The sequence below is a fragment of the Toxotes jaculatrix genome, chromosome 17 (assembly GCF_017976425.1).
Source record: "Toxotes jaculatrix isolate fToxJac2 chromosome 17, fToxJac2.pri, whole genome shotgun sequence".
NCBI lineage: Eukaryota > Metazoa > Chordata > Actinopteri > Toxotidae > Toxotes > Toxotes jaculatrix.
This window is the reverse complement of record NC_054410.1, coordinates 3086050-3101802: the sequence shown is the minus strand read 5'-3', so window position 1 is coordinate 3101802 and position 15753 is coordinate 3086050. Positions and strand designations below refer to the sequence as shown.

The 15753-nt window shown below is 43.0% G+C and overlaps 1 protein-coding gene across 1 annotated transcript in view; it reads right to left on the bottom strand.

The window, feature by feature from the left end:
* atrn (attractin) overlaps positions 1-15753 on the bottom strand; it is a 110993-nt gene that overhangs the window by 81512 nt on the left and 13728 nt on the right. The window contains exons 3-11 of the mRNA XM_041060111.1: positions 15092-15205; positions 14655-14783; positions 11827-12023; positions 9089-9257; positions 7547-7637; positions 5577-5826; positions 4752-4935; positions 3622-3776; positions 340-424 (exon numbers count right to left, since the gene is read on the bottom strand). Of these exons, the coding sequence (XP_040916045.1) occupies positions 340-424; positions 3622-3776; positions 4752-4935; positions 5577-5826; positions 7547-7637; positions 9089-9257; positions 11827-12023; positions 14655-14783; positions 15092-15205 (1374 nt within the window). The remainder of the gene's footprint in view (positions 1-339; positions 425-3621; positions 3777-4751; positions 4936-5576; positions 5827-7546; positions 7638-9088; positions 9258-11826; positions 12024-14654; positions 14784-15091; positions 15206-15753) is intronic.

Below are 15753 nucleotides of genomic sequence, written 5' to 3'. Positions count from 1 at the left end.
CAGTGACCCCTTGTGCCCTGTTTGGACGAATCTGCATTTGTTATGTCGACTCATTTATTTAGATTCTCACTTTAATTTGTCATCCATCCTTATGAAGACCTAATTAATACCTGGGCTGAATTTACAATAAGACAACAAAGAGCAGGCCCCAGCAGGTTTGGTCAAACTCCTATGATCATGATTTCACGTGATGATTATATTTATGTTCAATTTGTAATTTCATGTAATAATCTTTACTTTGGCTAAAACACCATTTTCATTTTCCCAGTTATCCACTGAGCCTTTCTGTGAAGCGCTCTGCAAACTCTGATTCTAGTGCAGCGCTGTATAAGTGATTACCTGTCACTGAAGACTGCAGAGTGCCCGAAGCGGTTGACGTCATGGTAGAGGTCTGGTCGAGGCAGCACTGTCCACTCATCACATGCTGGAATGAAAAGGAGACACAGAGAGATCAAACCCGCTGACCTGCTCCCACATATTAAATCATACACGTCTTCAACAGTTGGAAATTCAGCTGACGCTCCTCGGGTGGTTAGTAGAATCCGTAACAGCTCATATCCTGGTGTCAGTCAACGAGTCGGTCGGCAAAATGTCCTTGACAGCACAAAATGCAGTGAGGCATGTGTGACTCCGACATGTGAAAACTCATTAAATAAGGCCTTGTACAATAACTGACAACAGCAGCTCACCGGTTAACGCTGCAAGATCACAGCAAGAACTGTGGGTTTGAACCACCAAGCCACTGCTTCAGTGAGGACAGAAACCCGCTCGTTTAAGAACCAAAAAAATGATGTGACATAGAGACGCTGAACTACCAGGGGAACATTTGCCCAGTTTTTTTGGTCCCTGGCCAGAGTCTTTCCTCACCTCCCTTCCAATGGTGATGGGCCCGACAGGACTTAAATGACCCTGAACAGGAAAAAGTTAGGCACCCAGCGAGCAATAATTTGGTGATTTGTGGGTCAAATGATGGCTTGACGTCGAGGATAAAAGCAGGCTGAATTTGATTTAAAAGTTAAAGTTGTTTAGAACAGTACTACCTGACTTATGTGGCTTGTGAGCCCTTATAATAAAGCAAGTTCTATTTGGGACCCCTGATATAAATTTTATGGTCTTAAAGTGGACATAAATTGTAAGAACTTCAACCAAAGTGTGGTTTTCATTCTTTGATTGTTTCATTTGACATATTTTGGAGACCCCACACAGGTGAAAGAGTCCATTAATTCACAAGAAAAAAACATATATTTTAATTTAGACATCTAGTTGTTTCAACAATATTTCAGTGACTATGCTTTAGCGTGAAGAACTGCTCAGCTACATGTTGGAATTCAGTCACCAAAATAGTGCAGAAACGATGACATATGTGCCTACATGTGAAAAAACATTCACTCTTCAACTACATTTACCACCATTTTAGCTCAGACGTTGAAATGTCTTGACGTCCTGGGTAAACAAATGACTCAAAATGGTGATGAATTCCTTTAGGTTTGTTTTTAAATGAAGCTGCGGCAGTATGTGACAGTATACACTCATCATATGTCTGTACAAACAAAACAAAAACAAAAAAAAACAAAACAAATGACAAAGAGACCTGGCATGTGAGTCTGAAAGTCAAAGCTGCTGGAACGCAGAAAAGAGGCTGCAGTACATCACCCTCAGTTAGCACAATGCAGTGCAAGTCATCATGGTTTCCCAGCGGAGGGAGTGACATCTGTGAGAGCCCCACATTCACAGGTATACAGTGCCCTCTAGTGTCACAGACTGGTGCTGCAGGTGGCGTGGCGCGTGGCCTCCTCAGAGTGGGGATTTATTACAACACCATCTACCAATGTCAGGACAGCGGACGGCCCTTAAATTCCATGCTGTAATTGAGTTCAGCTTGTTAAGGAGGGGCAATTAGTCCTTGATGCGCGGCCCATCTCAACTGTAATTACCAGACAATTACAGAGCTGCTGCTGCTGACAGCAACCCTGCAGCTGGCTGGTGATGGAGAAGGAGGGGGGCGATGGAGGGGGTGGGGGTGAGAAAAATAGTCGGCTTGTCTGTCCAATTACAAACTCATACAGGGGATGAGGAGTGGCAGGGAGGAGAGAGAGGTCAGAGCTGAGAGAGGGAAAAAAAAAAACAATACTTGGAAGTTTTCAATTTCCAAAGTTCGACTCGAATTCAAATTCTCTGGGGAAATCACGAAAACAATTTGTTTCCCGCAGTGACCAGTTTCAGATGAGTTAGTCTCATTGTGCCAATCAAGTGGGGACATGTGGTATCGTAAATGTATAAATGGGACACTCCGCCAAGAATTTAATTAATGTGACGCCTCTACACGTGCTGCCGGCGCCGTCACCTTCACACCACTCGAAAAAAGGGACATTTGTTGGAGATGTTTTAGTCCCAATACGCAATTCTCACGAACAAGAGCTGCAAAAGCTGGCTGCACGGGGGAAGTGGGGGGGGGGGGTCTGTTGGGCCCCTGATATCGTAATTTTGCTGCCTCTCAATCAAGTTGGTAATGACACAGAAAAACTGAATGTCCTGGGGCCATTTCAGGGCCTGCAGGGAATTCTCCCTCACACCCAGACAGAATAAAGCCTCCCATTAATGAGCAGCTTATGACAGCGCTGCAGAAGGAGGCCGACTCAATTTACAATAATGCAAGATGGCAGCTAAAGAAAGATGGTGATGAAGATGGTTTCTGACGGAGCTACGCTAACTTCTGTTAGCACATATGGACATACTTAAAATGGGCTTGTAACTAGAAAGCAAAAAAAGGTACACAACATACACACGTGTATGTGTATGTTGTGTGAGTTGTATACGTGTATGTTGTATATGAGTATATTGTTTATGAGTGTAAGGAGCAGAGCAGCCTCTAGGGCCCACTCACAAGGTGTTTAAGGGTTTTCAGGTTATGTCTGGAAATTGGATAAACTACTGGATGTTAGCGTTACCAACATACCAGAGCTAGATACATACAACCCGATTTCTTCTGGATTCAGGATTTCTATCAGATTTTGGAACCTGGCTGCAGGGATTTGTTCCCGTTAAGCCACATGAGCATTAGTGACGTCAAACACTGACACTGGGAAATAAGGTCTGACTCATGGTCAGCATTCCAGTGCATCCCGTGTATGATGGACCAGGTGAAGTGTTTTAGTTTCTCCAGGATTAATATGCACATTAACAGAGGCAGTGACCTCTAACAGGTACTTTAAAGGCAACATTCAGATTCAGCTCCTCTATCCAGGACATCATGTGTATGCATATCATATAGTGTGTAAATGCATTCTGCATGTAGATATGTAGTAAAACCGCTACACTGCCAGAAAACTAACCACCACATTATTATGAGTCTTTTGTATGAAAGTAGGCTGTGGTTTGCCACTTGTGTACATCGAGTTACAACATTTGACCTTCTGTTGCTCCAGCGGAGCTGCTCAGCATCCAACAACAAAACACTGCGGCTGAACTGAGCAACTCCCAAGTGTGAGTCCATGCGACCGTATGAATACAAAGCAGCGCAGTGCAGGAAAAAAAAAAAACGATGATGCATGCTCAGCAGAAGTGAGGCTCGGAAAGCAGAGTGCAGGAGCTGCTGTTGTTATATGTGTGTGTGTCACTGACCCAGACTGTAGGCCAAGAAGTCGGAGGAGAAGCACTTGGCGCCGTGGCTCATGGACGTGTCGTTGTGTGTGTTTCCTCCAAACACCAGCATCGTCCCGCTCACTATGACCGCCGTGTGGAGGTAACGGAAGAAGCCGCTGTCTCTCAGAATCGTCCTGCACAAACACACAGCGACGGTTGTTACACGGTTAGGTTAGGTTAGGCTGTACAGCTGTTGCTTTCAGACGAGCAGCGTGGCCACTTAAAGATGAGTATCATCTGTTGTGGCAATCCCCACATGCTACTATGGAAAATGTTTCTGTAACTAAGCGACAGCAAAAATTTATCTTTACAGCTGTTTTTTTTCCCTTGTATTTGCACAACTTCCCACTGCTGCCGACCCGGTAACCTTTTTTTTTTTTTTTTCACCATTCTTTGACTCAGTTTTCAGAATAGTTTCAATGTGAAATGCACAGTTTAAAACTGCAAATACACAATTATTAGCACAAGTTTCAATGCTTAGTACTAAACATACATATCACTAAATCAATGTGACAAGCGTGTGCAGGCATTTCTCCCTATTTTAACATCATTACTCAGGTAAACAGCATTCATTTTCAACATAATTGCTAATTAATTCACCACTGCTGCCAAATAATCAACTGTACAAAGGTTGAAATATCTTTGTATTTATTTTCTGTTACTGTGGTTTCATGTTATAAAGGAAATGACCATTACAGACTCAAGACAATATGTTACTGTTTGATAGCGACACTGTGATGTGATGTGAAATCTGTACCATAATACCATAATAAGTACTCAATGATACAACTCTGTGTTGCACATTTGAGGTTCCTAACGTTTCTTGACTCTGAGCTTCAGACACAAAGTGCTGCCTGTTTGCGCTGCCTCGCCACAGGGTGCATGTCTGTGAGCCGTGAGCAGCTCAATTGAAGAGTTTTCTTTGAATAATTTTTAAAGGCTTGTGGAGATAAAAATATACAGTATTTCACAAGAGAAAAGCAAAGTCTGACAAGTAAATGGAAAACTATACTTTTTCTCACTTCCACAACACACTGCGCTATGAATTTACACCAAATGTTGTTCTCGTATCGAGTGCGTCATTACTGTCAATAAAACGAAAACCTCACCATTTTCTCTTGTCCACATCGAACTTGTACAGGTCTCCAGCCAAGCCGTACTTGTTGGCACTGAAGGCCTTGTAGCCTCCGTGGATGTAGATGGCTCTGGTGCCAGGGTCGAAAACGCTGCTGTGGCCGTAGCCTCCCTGAACCAATGCACCGTCTGTCGAAACCATGCTCCATGTGTTCTTGGCTGGAGGGCCACACAAACATCTTTCACTGAGCAACAGAAAACTAGCTTCATGTTACCATCACATAACGAAATACCAAGTGAACCACGGCCTCAGAGTGTTTGTGTGGAGGATTGAGTTTTTGGTCCCAGCAGGGATGTAATGGAGGTTATTACTTTAGAGCTCTACTCAGCTTACACTGTGTTTTATGAGTGAAAGAAAGATAAACCAATATAAATCTTTGTGTTATTGCTACTAAAATGTATCACAAGTATGAAAGTATCACCAGACAGTCATCAGATTTAATTGGTAACCGTTCAGGTAATGATAATAACCAAATCATGTTCATTTGTGAGCGAACAGGACATGCAGTCTTGTCCATCATCACAGTGGCAGGTTAATTCATCCTATTTTCTCAGACATATTGGCTTTTAGAAGACAGTGAAGTCTGGTTTCGTGCCAACGAGGTAGGTGGTTTAGATGAACACACCGCCCGCGTCCGAAACCCGTGAGCTTTATTTTGGTTGCCAGTGTTAATTTCCTGTTGTTGCAAAGTGATATATTAGGCACTCACACCCACAGTCCAAGGTTATTAGTTCAAATAAGGGAGCAGCTAAAGGTCTGGTGAAGTCCCTCTACAAACCTCACAACACCTACAGCTTACCAATGTTGTACTCCTGGACCTGGCTGATGTAACCATACAGAGGACAGTGTCCAAACAGAACCAGCATGACAGGACTGGCCCCCTCCTGGACGGGAGGCACAATGTGTGCCGAGTGTCCCACCACAGCATACTGCTCTTTAGCCCGGGGGCTCAGGAGGACCCAGGTCTGGTTCTGGATGTGGAAAACCCACAGCTGGCTGGACACGTTTCCTGAGGAGTCGATCTTTCCTCCGTACATGAAGATCTTCCCCTGGTAGAAACAAACACAAAGAGGTCCCAAAACTAAATAAAAATAAACAAAATAAAACTATTCAGTGATTTTGAAAGCATGGAATTTTTTTGTTATACATCATGTTAATCTGTTAAATGTTTAGAACCAACTCTTATTTTTAAAAATAATTAAAGATAAGCTTTAGTTTGACAACTTTTCTAAAATATAATGCTTTAGACAAAGATGAAAAAACTGAGACATAAGTCATTTTCCATTTTAAGGATATATATTTATTGTTATGTTAGATTGTTTGACGGTTCTTTGTGCATGTATTTTGGTTTTGTTTCTTTCTGCCAGTCTTCATTTTTTTGTTTTATCTGGTTTGTTTAATATCTCTTCAAACTCTGAATCTATTTACATAATAAATCCACGTGAGAAAAGGAAGGGGACATTTTTAAAGTGCTGAAACATTCACAGTTTGTCCACAGACTGTTCTAACTGTTGGTGTGTAGGAGGTTAGTCCTGAACCGCAATGATCTTTGTGTCTCATTATGACTGAACCAAAGTCCTACACAGTTACACCACCGTAATCAAGAACTACTGTCATTCCAATGAAGCCTAATAATCAAAACTAAATGCAGCAAATAAACCATTAGAGATTCCTTGAGAAATATTGAACTCCTTGGATATCAATAACCTTCCAAGGGTCCTTGAGTTTTGAATAATAATACCAGTCTATTATTATTCCCTGGGCTTTGTTTCTTATTTAACAATTTTCCCTCTGAAAGAGCTGGATACAGTCTGGAGGTCAGACAGAACAATGTCTCTTGATATTAAGACTTGATATTACTTTCCTCACTTCAACCTAACACGTAAAACTTTCTCGTGTGCTTGATAATATATGTGCAAGAATTGCAGATAATATTGCACAGAGAAGCTGATGAAGAGAAGCTTTTATTTTATGTCAAGAAAGGTATCTTGGTTAGATTTAGTTAGACTTTGAAAAGTAATACTGCAACATACTGTATTTCTTGCCTGAAAAGAGAGTAATCTGGACCCATGAATGTCACAGAGAACAGCTAGATTTCATAAATGCTGTGACTGTTCATTTCAAGGTGAGGCAGAATTGCTGTAGTAGCTTCAGCTTATTACAACCCAGTGAGGGTATGTGTTCTTGAGAGCCCGAGCCGACGCGTTATCCTCGGCTGCGAGACATACATCAGTGCTATCTGTTATGTATCCACACTGATTTGATTTCGGATTTGTCTGGCAATCCCCACATTGAGTTCCAGGACACATTCATACACCGTGATGCAATTTGTGCATCGCAAACGCTGAAGCTCAAACTCGGTTCTCTCAAACCACACAGCAGACAGACTGCGTCTTCCTCTGAATCCTCCGCTCTCTAATTTATTATTCCATCAGCGGCTCCTCACAGTCTTTCTGGCTGAGAAGAAACTGCTTCAACCACTTCACTGCAGCATATCAAAACCCAGAGATTTATATATTAGTTCCAGACAACAAACAAACAGCACTGAAAGCATAAATAAAAGGACGGAGAGTTTTCAGTGTTTCTGATACTGCCTCCATTTCATTTAGTTGTCATCTGTTCTTTTCTTATCCTCTTCTGAAGTCATAGTGCAATGAGGCTGAGTCGGCAGAAACAACAGATGCATGTAAAAATGTAATATGATAAGAATGAATACGGTGTCATGCTGTGTTTTGTCAGCGTACATCCTCTCTCCCTCCCTCCACATACCTCGTGAAGAGCCAGCGAGTGGCCATATCGTGGCGTGACAGTGTTGACGGAGGGGTCGAGGGTCAGCCACCTGTTGCTGCTCAGGTTATACCTACAGAAACAGAGAGAACAGAAAGGTGTGATGAACACTACGGAGAAGCGTCTCAGGGATGAGGATCAAAGACGTTTGCCCACTTGTAAAATGTACATGAATATGTTCTGATCTCACCTGCGTTCAATCATTTTTACACATCAAAGTAAAAACAGCAATATATCTATTTCCAAATATATCATATAAATATTTGTCTACTTAGGACATGGTCTCTGACAAAGTGTGACGAGACTAGGTAAACCCACTACAGCCAGAGAAAGACAGAGCCTGCGGGGAACGCCTGACTCGAAATGGCACCTTCTTTTTTACGGCTCTAGATTATAGTTTCTCACTTTTAAACTCAATGAGATGCAGGGGAACAATTTCAGAGCACTGGGAAACTCCCTGTACCTATCATGCGGCATCAAATACAGATAAGAGTGCTCTGAGTCAAAATGTATGTACACAGATCAGGCCACAGATAGGCAGAGCTAAAATTAAAATGAAAAGACGGAGATCCAAATTGGTTACTGAACAGCAGTGAGTAAGCTGTCGAGCTTGTCTGTGAAATACACTCATTCTCTTGCAGAGAATTTGATGAAAAGATCTAATTCTGTAAACCCAGCATAGACAGGCTAGCTGTTTCCTCAGTTTCAGTCTTAGCTCTAAGTCAACTGACGTGTGGCTGTAGCTTCATTTCAGCAGACGGACCTGAGAGTGTTATCAATAATCTCGGAAACATTGAGTATTTTGCAAAATGCTGAACTATTTCTTTCATTGCTTTTGATATTTCTAAACTTCATATGTGGGACGGTTGTTGCAACTTTTTTTTTTTTTTTTTTATGGGACACACTTATCTTGCTATCAAACTGCTGACTGGTTCTGATCATTCAAATGTTTCCACACCCAAACCTAAACTAAAGTAACACCAGAGCCTTGCTAAACCTACTGACTGATTATCTGTCAACAAGACACAGGAAATTCCACTTAGCATGAGCTTTACACTGACAACGGAATCTTTGCTGTTGTCCAATCTAACTGCGTCAAGGTAACAAACATAAGAAGTTGTATAAAGTTGGCAGGAAGCTCCTTTACAGTCTCACATGATAGAGCCTGGGCAGAAAAAAAAGAAAGGCCTTGGCCTGCTGGAAAGCCATAAAAGCAAAACACAAGCCAGTGGAATAAGTGTGATCTTCCTGGGTGGAGTTCAGGGTGAGGAGCATCAGCCTATCCTGTAATTTTATGGTTTTAATTACATCTTTCACTCTGTGCCCAACACCAAGCTGTCTGTACAGAGCTTGTTGATTTTCAACTAACAGGAAGTCCTGTAGCTTCCTCCTGAAAACAGACATGTATGTTAAATATCTGCAACAGACACACTGTGTTTCAGCCACATAGCAACAGCAGAATCATGTCAAGCAGCTCTTTCGCCTAAAATCCTACTACAGACGCTCACAGGGGAGAGTACTCACGCTTTGACCATGTGATAGTCTGAGGCGTTGAAGACGTAGCCTCCGATGACCCACATGATTCCCTGGTCCACCACAGCCTTGTGGGAAGCCCTGGCCAGCCCGGGCTCTGTGTGCTCCTCCCGGGACCAGAAGGAGGAATTGGCAGGCACTGGGATGGAGCAGTATGGACCTGAGGAGGGACAGAAACCACAGAATCAAGGCTCCACAGGAGACTAAATGATTCAGAAAGCTCAGTTATTTTTTGCCCTTTTGATGAAGACGATAAACAAGCCCCAACCTTTTAGAGGAACATTAAAAGCAGATCTAAAGACAGAGAAAACACCAACAAAATGAATCTGCACTATGACAGAAAAAAAATCTTCTAGCTTGTGAAAAAGTTCCTGCATTTTTAAATCTTCAGGTCACAGAGTGATGATGCAGGTGTGGAGTAATTTAGCATTAGAAAATGGATCCTAAAACTAAAATATGATGAATTATGGAAGCTTTATTCAATGTTTGATGAGCTTACATTTTTTAGAACAATCTTTCAGGAAACAACAGCTATTAAGGCCTCACTGAGTTGAGTGGAGCAACTGTTTAGAGTCAGATGGCTCTGGCCAAAGCTGCCTTCCCCTGTTACAGGACGAGAACAATAACACCAGCAGAAACCGGAATCACTCCTGAATGAAGGGAAAAGATTCTGAGAAGTTTTTTGGAAAACAACCTCCCTGCCAGAAATAGTCAGTCTCACTAATCACAAAGGTCGAGGTGAGGTTTGAGGGCAGTTTGTCGATCTATTTAATCTAATGTGTGTCCATCCTCCCTGATGAAAGACAAAGATAAAACCTGCCTGGAATAAAACATTCACCTACCAATTAGTGATATCACTCCACGGTACAGCAGAACAGGATGTTAACCACTGGGGGAGTTCCTTATTGATCATTATCGAAACAATGCAGAAGCGGTCACATGACAGGAAAGGAAGTGTTGTGATTCACTGCAGCAATCAAGGTCACTCTGCCCATTCGCCTTTTTGTTTTTGTCAGCAGCTGAGAAAACTCCCCTGTGGCTAATATTCTTCGATCTGACTCCAGTATCACTAAGCAAACAAAATTACCTTTGCACCTTGGTGGCATTACCATAAATAAAACGAAGGCCGCCATCGTCTCCCTTAAAGATGTAATTTGTTGAAGGGTACGCATCTGTGAAAGAGAGACTAAACGCAAGGCTGGCTTGATTGAACGGACATCTGTCTCTGCTTTTGCACTGGCTGGTGTAGAAAATGAGTTCATTTGGAAGATGGCAGCACGGAGTACACTAAGTGTGCTATTCCGCGGCTAAAACACCATGACAGAGTAATAAAGGCTGGAAAAAAAAAAAAAAAAGAAAATGAACCCAGTCAGTTTCCCAGCTCCCTCAGCTTTGGTAATTAGATCGTGAGTACACTGAGCTGCTGATATAACTGCAGTTAAATTAAGCCAATTGTCTCTGCTTGTGAGCAGCAGCACAGTGGAGCCGTTTAAGAACTAACAGAGTGGTTAGAAGGCCCACATCTTCTGAGTGAGAGAAGGAACAGTGGTGTCAGGCTATCACCAAATAAAAAAAAAAACCCTCAATATTCATGGCTCAACCAAAATAACGAGGAAGCTAATCCTGCAAAAAGTTCATTTCAAGTGCAACAGGTTAGAGCAGATGGATGCTGCGGGGGCAGCGGGAGCCTCAATAACAGTGATGGAGGCTTAAAACTGAAGAGGCACTGGGTTGAATCACCGGATAAACAGACAAAATCTGGACGGATAAAGTCAGTAACACTCTTTACTAAACCTCCAACTGCTTCTTTGGAGCTGCTTAGTGCTCAGCTGTGCTTTGTTTTCCATTTATTCCTGGGAACGTTTAAAAAGTAAATAACTAGACAGCTATGATCTCCATCATGTGCAACTTTTGCAGAATCGGCAGGTTTGTACACGGAGGAGTGGACTTTTTCAACAGGGATTAGCCGAAAACCTCGTATGGAAACCAACCTTCTCTACTGAGAAGTGGGGTCCGGTCATCGGGTTGAAGGACGCCAAGACAAAAGAAGACACACTTTTTCTTTCCCCGAGTCTGGCATAAGTTTTATGCCTAATTATATGAGCTGCGTCCCACAGCGGGCGGTGCACAGGGCACTTAATCAGATTATTGAACTACTTCAGTAATAAATCAGCCTGATAATCATACATTTCTTTCCGCTTCATTCATTCTATATGAACGGCTGAAAGAGTCGAAAGATGTGGGCGACAGTTCAGCGGTCTGGAACCAAGCGAACGGCCTGGTCTCTAGTATTTCACTGTTCTCAGCTCGAATCACTTTATACTCTCTGACCGAGATCCAACAGCTCCACAAAAACCTAAGCAGAGTCGCTGCATCTAATCTCCAGTTTCTGTACCACTGGCAGCACCATATCTGCTCCACAAAAACAGACCGAAAATAGGAAGAAGCCTCACTGTATTCCCACAAATATCCTGTATTAATTATTTTGGCTGCTAAAAGTGAGTCCTGGCAGCTAAATTTATGATAACCCACTCCTGGGAGCGGAGCCACGGTTCAGTCTGCACACAGAGTGTAGACCCAGTAGAAGGCTTATTTTAGTCACTGAGCAGGGTTTGGCATGTGTGGGCCTGCTGAGGCCAAGTGGATGACACTGTGGTTATTCAGACCAGCGCAACGTACGAGACAATGAGTTCATATCGCTGGTAGCCGAAGCTGCGGTGCCAGCCCACCTTGCCATCCGGTCCAACAGACGCAGGCCTCGTCCTGGCAGCGACCTCGCTCAGGGTAGCCACAGTTGGCCAGGCAGTAGGGGACATCACAGGCCTCTCCCTTCCAGTTGGCCTCACACTCGCAGTACACCAAACCGCTGGAGATCCCCACACGACACTCGCCACGGCCTGAACAGTTGTTAGGACATGTATTGAGCCTGGGAGGGAGGAGAGAGGAAGAAAGAGAGGGGGAGAGAGAGAGAGAGAGAGAGAGAGAGAGAGAGAGAGAGAGAGAGAGAGAGAGAGAGAGAGAGAGAGAAACTAAGATTCAAATCCTGCCTTAAATATAAACTCTGAATAAAATATCCAGAACACCTTTCAACAACTGAGCTGCATCTGCCTTTGTGCACAGAGTGCCTCAGCTGTCTCCGGGCTTAAAGCTAAAATATGCAACATTCCCCTTCGGACAGCTGAACGTTATTGGCATCGTCCTCCCTCATCAGTTGGTAAAGCACCTGCCTCAACACTTGTCACTCTTCTCAGAGGCCTGTCCGCACTGAAAAAGCATCGAGCTAGAGGCCGAGGTAACTGGCAGACATAAAGTCACCACGGGCGCCGAAGAGCAGATGGCAAGCACACCCAATCTGCAGTAAAACACCAGCGCTGAGGCTCTCCATGTCTTTCAATAGGTCATTTCTATTGTACATTAATCTTTTCTGTTAGCACCCAGTTAGCACAGTCAGTGCCAACAATCAAAGCTCCTCTTCTCCAAAACCACGACCTCGTTTCAGTGGCAGTACATCTTACATCTCATTTAGGTTACACATCAACATTCATGGATCTGTTAAGCAATAATTTACACAAAATTAAACAAAAAAGAACCGATGGCTGCATCACAATCGTCAACTACTGCTTCAGGACCAGCAGTAGCACATGCAGCACGACTTTTTAATGGTGCAGAATTTACACAATGTAAAGAAATTTAGCACATTTAACACACAGCTGGTAAATGTCGGGTGAAGTTTAACAGGCAGCAACTTTTCCAAAGTCAAATGATTTATGTCCACCGGCAATTATGTCCTTCCAACCTGTGGAGTATTTCAGAAGCAAACAAAGACATGTTTGCATTCGGTGTTTGGCAAAACCCCTTCTGTGTACGCTTGAGGCCAAATAAATATTTCAAATGCCATTAATGTTAATGTTTGCTCGTAAGCAGTCGTCTTCTTTGCCTTTTGTGAGCACTGCAGCACTTCTTGGCACAGCACCGCCAACAACATCTGTGAGTAACCAGGCATATATCACATCCAATGTCCTCATTTTAATGTGAAAAAAAAAGTAAACTGTGCACAAGACTAGAAAATGTTCCTAATGTTTTCTAAAACAAGAGTAAACATGTCTGTGTCAAAAGTTTTGCGGTAAACTCTAAGAAAACAAATTATTATCCATCAAAGCGAGAGACTGAAGTGAGATGCTAGTTTTTTCCTCTTGAAGACAAACATGTTTGGGAGTGAGGCAGACGACAAAAGGGCCCTCGTCATTCTTTCATGTTCCTTCAGCAGTCTGATGGTTTGATGTCGGCTCCTCCACCTCTCCCAGACACCAAAGATCGGGGGCCCGAGGGCACTTTGCTTTCATCTGACTCTGTGTTTCCCAGCCCAACTTCAATCCCCATCGCTATGGTGACGGTGCCAATGAGCGAGGGAAAAAAGCACGGCTTCATTGTGTCCTTTTGCAGATGTTTTGGAAGGGACAGGCCCCACTCTGGTTTTTAGAACGCAGGTCCCTTTTATGCCAGTTGAAGCAACCGGCACAGAGAAAATGAATGACTTTTTTTTTTTTTCTCTTTCTGACTCGTGAAGCTGAGTCTGATCTGTCTATCTGTGGGCACAGTCTCTAGCACCAATTGCACCAAGGTTTGTTGTGCTTGTAGATCTGAAAGCAAGGACAACATAAGGGGACAAAAGACATTTTTTTGCTGCAAAGAAGCTCCATCTGGTCTCTGAAAAGCTGATGTCAAGACAGACAGAGCTAAATACAGCTCACAAGACAGGATATCATGCAGGACATGCTTAGAACATAGATGGATCGAAGCTAAACATAAAGCTGCTCATAAAACCTTGGTTCATAAAGCAGGAAATTATTAAAGAAGAAGAAGCCATTTGATTTCACATGAAATTTTCAGATAGAAAACTGACCAACTGTATTTGAGTAACTCGAATAGAGTTTTATGGAATACTGGACTTGTGAACCATGAAAAATCCTGGAAATCCCTCAGGTAGGCAGGTGCTGAACATGTCTGGCACATGCCACAGTACGCCCATCAACGATGGTGTAGTGATCTAACGAAAACACACTGCAGACTTGCAGGAAACGGACAGCAGCAGTCCGACATGATGCCAGCACACAGGCTGAATCATGCAGAAAGCGATAGGCTTGCGTCACTCTGTTCCAAGTAAAGGCCGTTAAGTGGGTCCTTCACCTAAATCTCCACAGCCAGTGACACAGAAACGATTTGCACTGAGGGTCTAATCTCAGAGCTCAGTATCAAGATATTTGTCATTTAGCAGAGACTTCTATCCAGTGACTGACTCTATCGTGAATGCATGTGTGGACCCTCTGAGATGCAAACCCGGAGGCCTGGCAGTAGCACATGCTCAGCTGTAGAGGCTTAGGAGGAATGTGATATGGGGAAACTGCCTCCAAAAAGCAAGGAAAGGTCTCAGAGTACAGCTGAGGACAAATGACCACACTGATAGACAAACAACCTTGTGTGTTTTTATTATAAAAAAAGGGAAATTCAGGGTGTGGCCGTGGTAACAAAAACCGTTTTCCTGCTGTGTTTCTCTCACCTGTAGGAAATGTTGAAGCCAGTCAGGTTGTAGGCAGCATCACTGAAGAAGTGCAGCAGGGCGTAGCCAGACTGAGACACCACCTCGGGAACCGTCTCATTCCCATAACGCTCAGGAACAATAAGACCACTGCAATAACAACGCAAAAGTGAAATTTAAGGCTGTTATTGAAAGTAACACAGCAGCTTAGCTTGTTAATAATGCAGCAATTTAATGGTTCAGTAACGGTTTGTGAATAAACGTTCACAGTTTCCCCCACCACCCTAAAACACTTTTATTAGTTTGTTTCTCAGTGTTGAGTTAGAAAATCATATGATTTAAATTATGTTTTTTTTAGCAAATTAGAAAAAGCAGAAGCAGAATTATCTCCACACAGAGGTTTACTGTACTCAGACCTACGCCAAACCAACCTTCAGTCAAATCCACAGTAAACGCACCTGAAAGCAGCGAGAAGGGGAGCGTAAATGGAGTCTCCGTCGTACACGTAGAGGTGGTCCCAGCTGCACTCGGTGGCAAAGTGGTTGAACCGTAATCTAAGTATAGTGTTGGGCCTGGAAAACACACACACACAGACACACAGACACAGACACACACACAAAGGGAGACCATGAGAATGCCAGCCTGGGTTTGATTTTACTTTAACACTGACCAAATCCTTCTAGTGGAAACATTAGAAGTCCTCATTGTGTTATTCAGCACAAACAGCATTGATTTGAAAACACAATTTATGTGCGGGGCTAATATATATAGAAAACAGTGCGTATTTTTTAGACACAGTATAAAGACAGAACTTGTGACTTGGCTGATTAGCTTGCAAATTGGTGCAACAAACACACTTTTGTAGCTGTGACAGCTCCTGCCATCCAAAATTATTCATTAACTTCAGCGGTCTAATGCTGGGGAACTTTTTTTTTTTTTAACACAGCTCCGACGGGTCCTACTGTGAGAGACCAGACAGAAACAAACAAGCCCAGGGCACATAAACTTTTCTTTGCCCAACTCAGAATACTGTTTCCAGTGAAACAGCTATTTTTTTGTGAATATTTGGCAACGTAAAAAACCCTGCGGGAAACTTTTTTTTTTCTTCAAATTAACCATT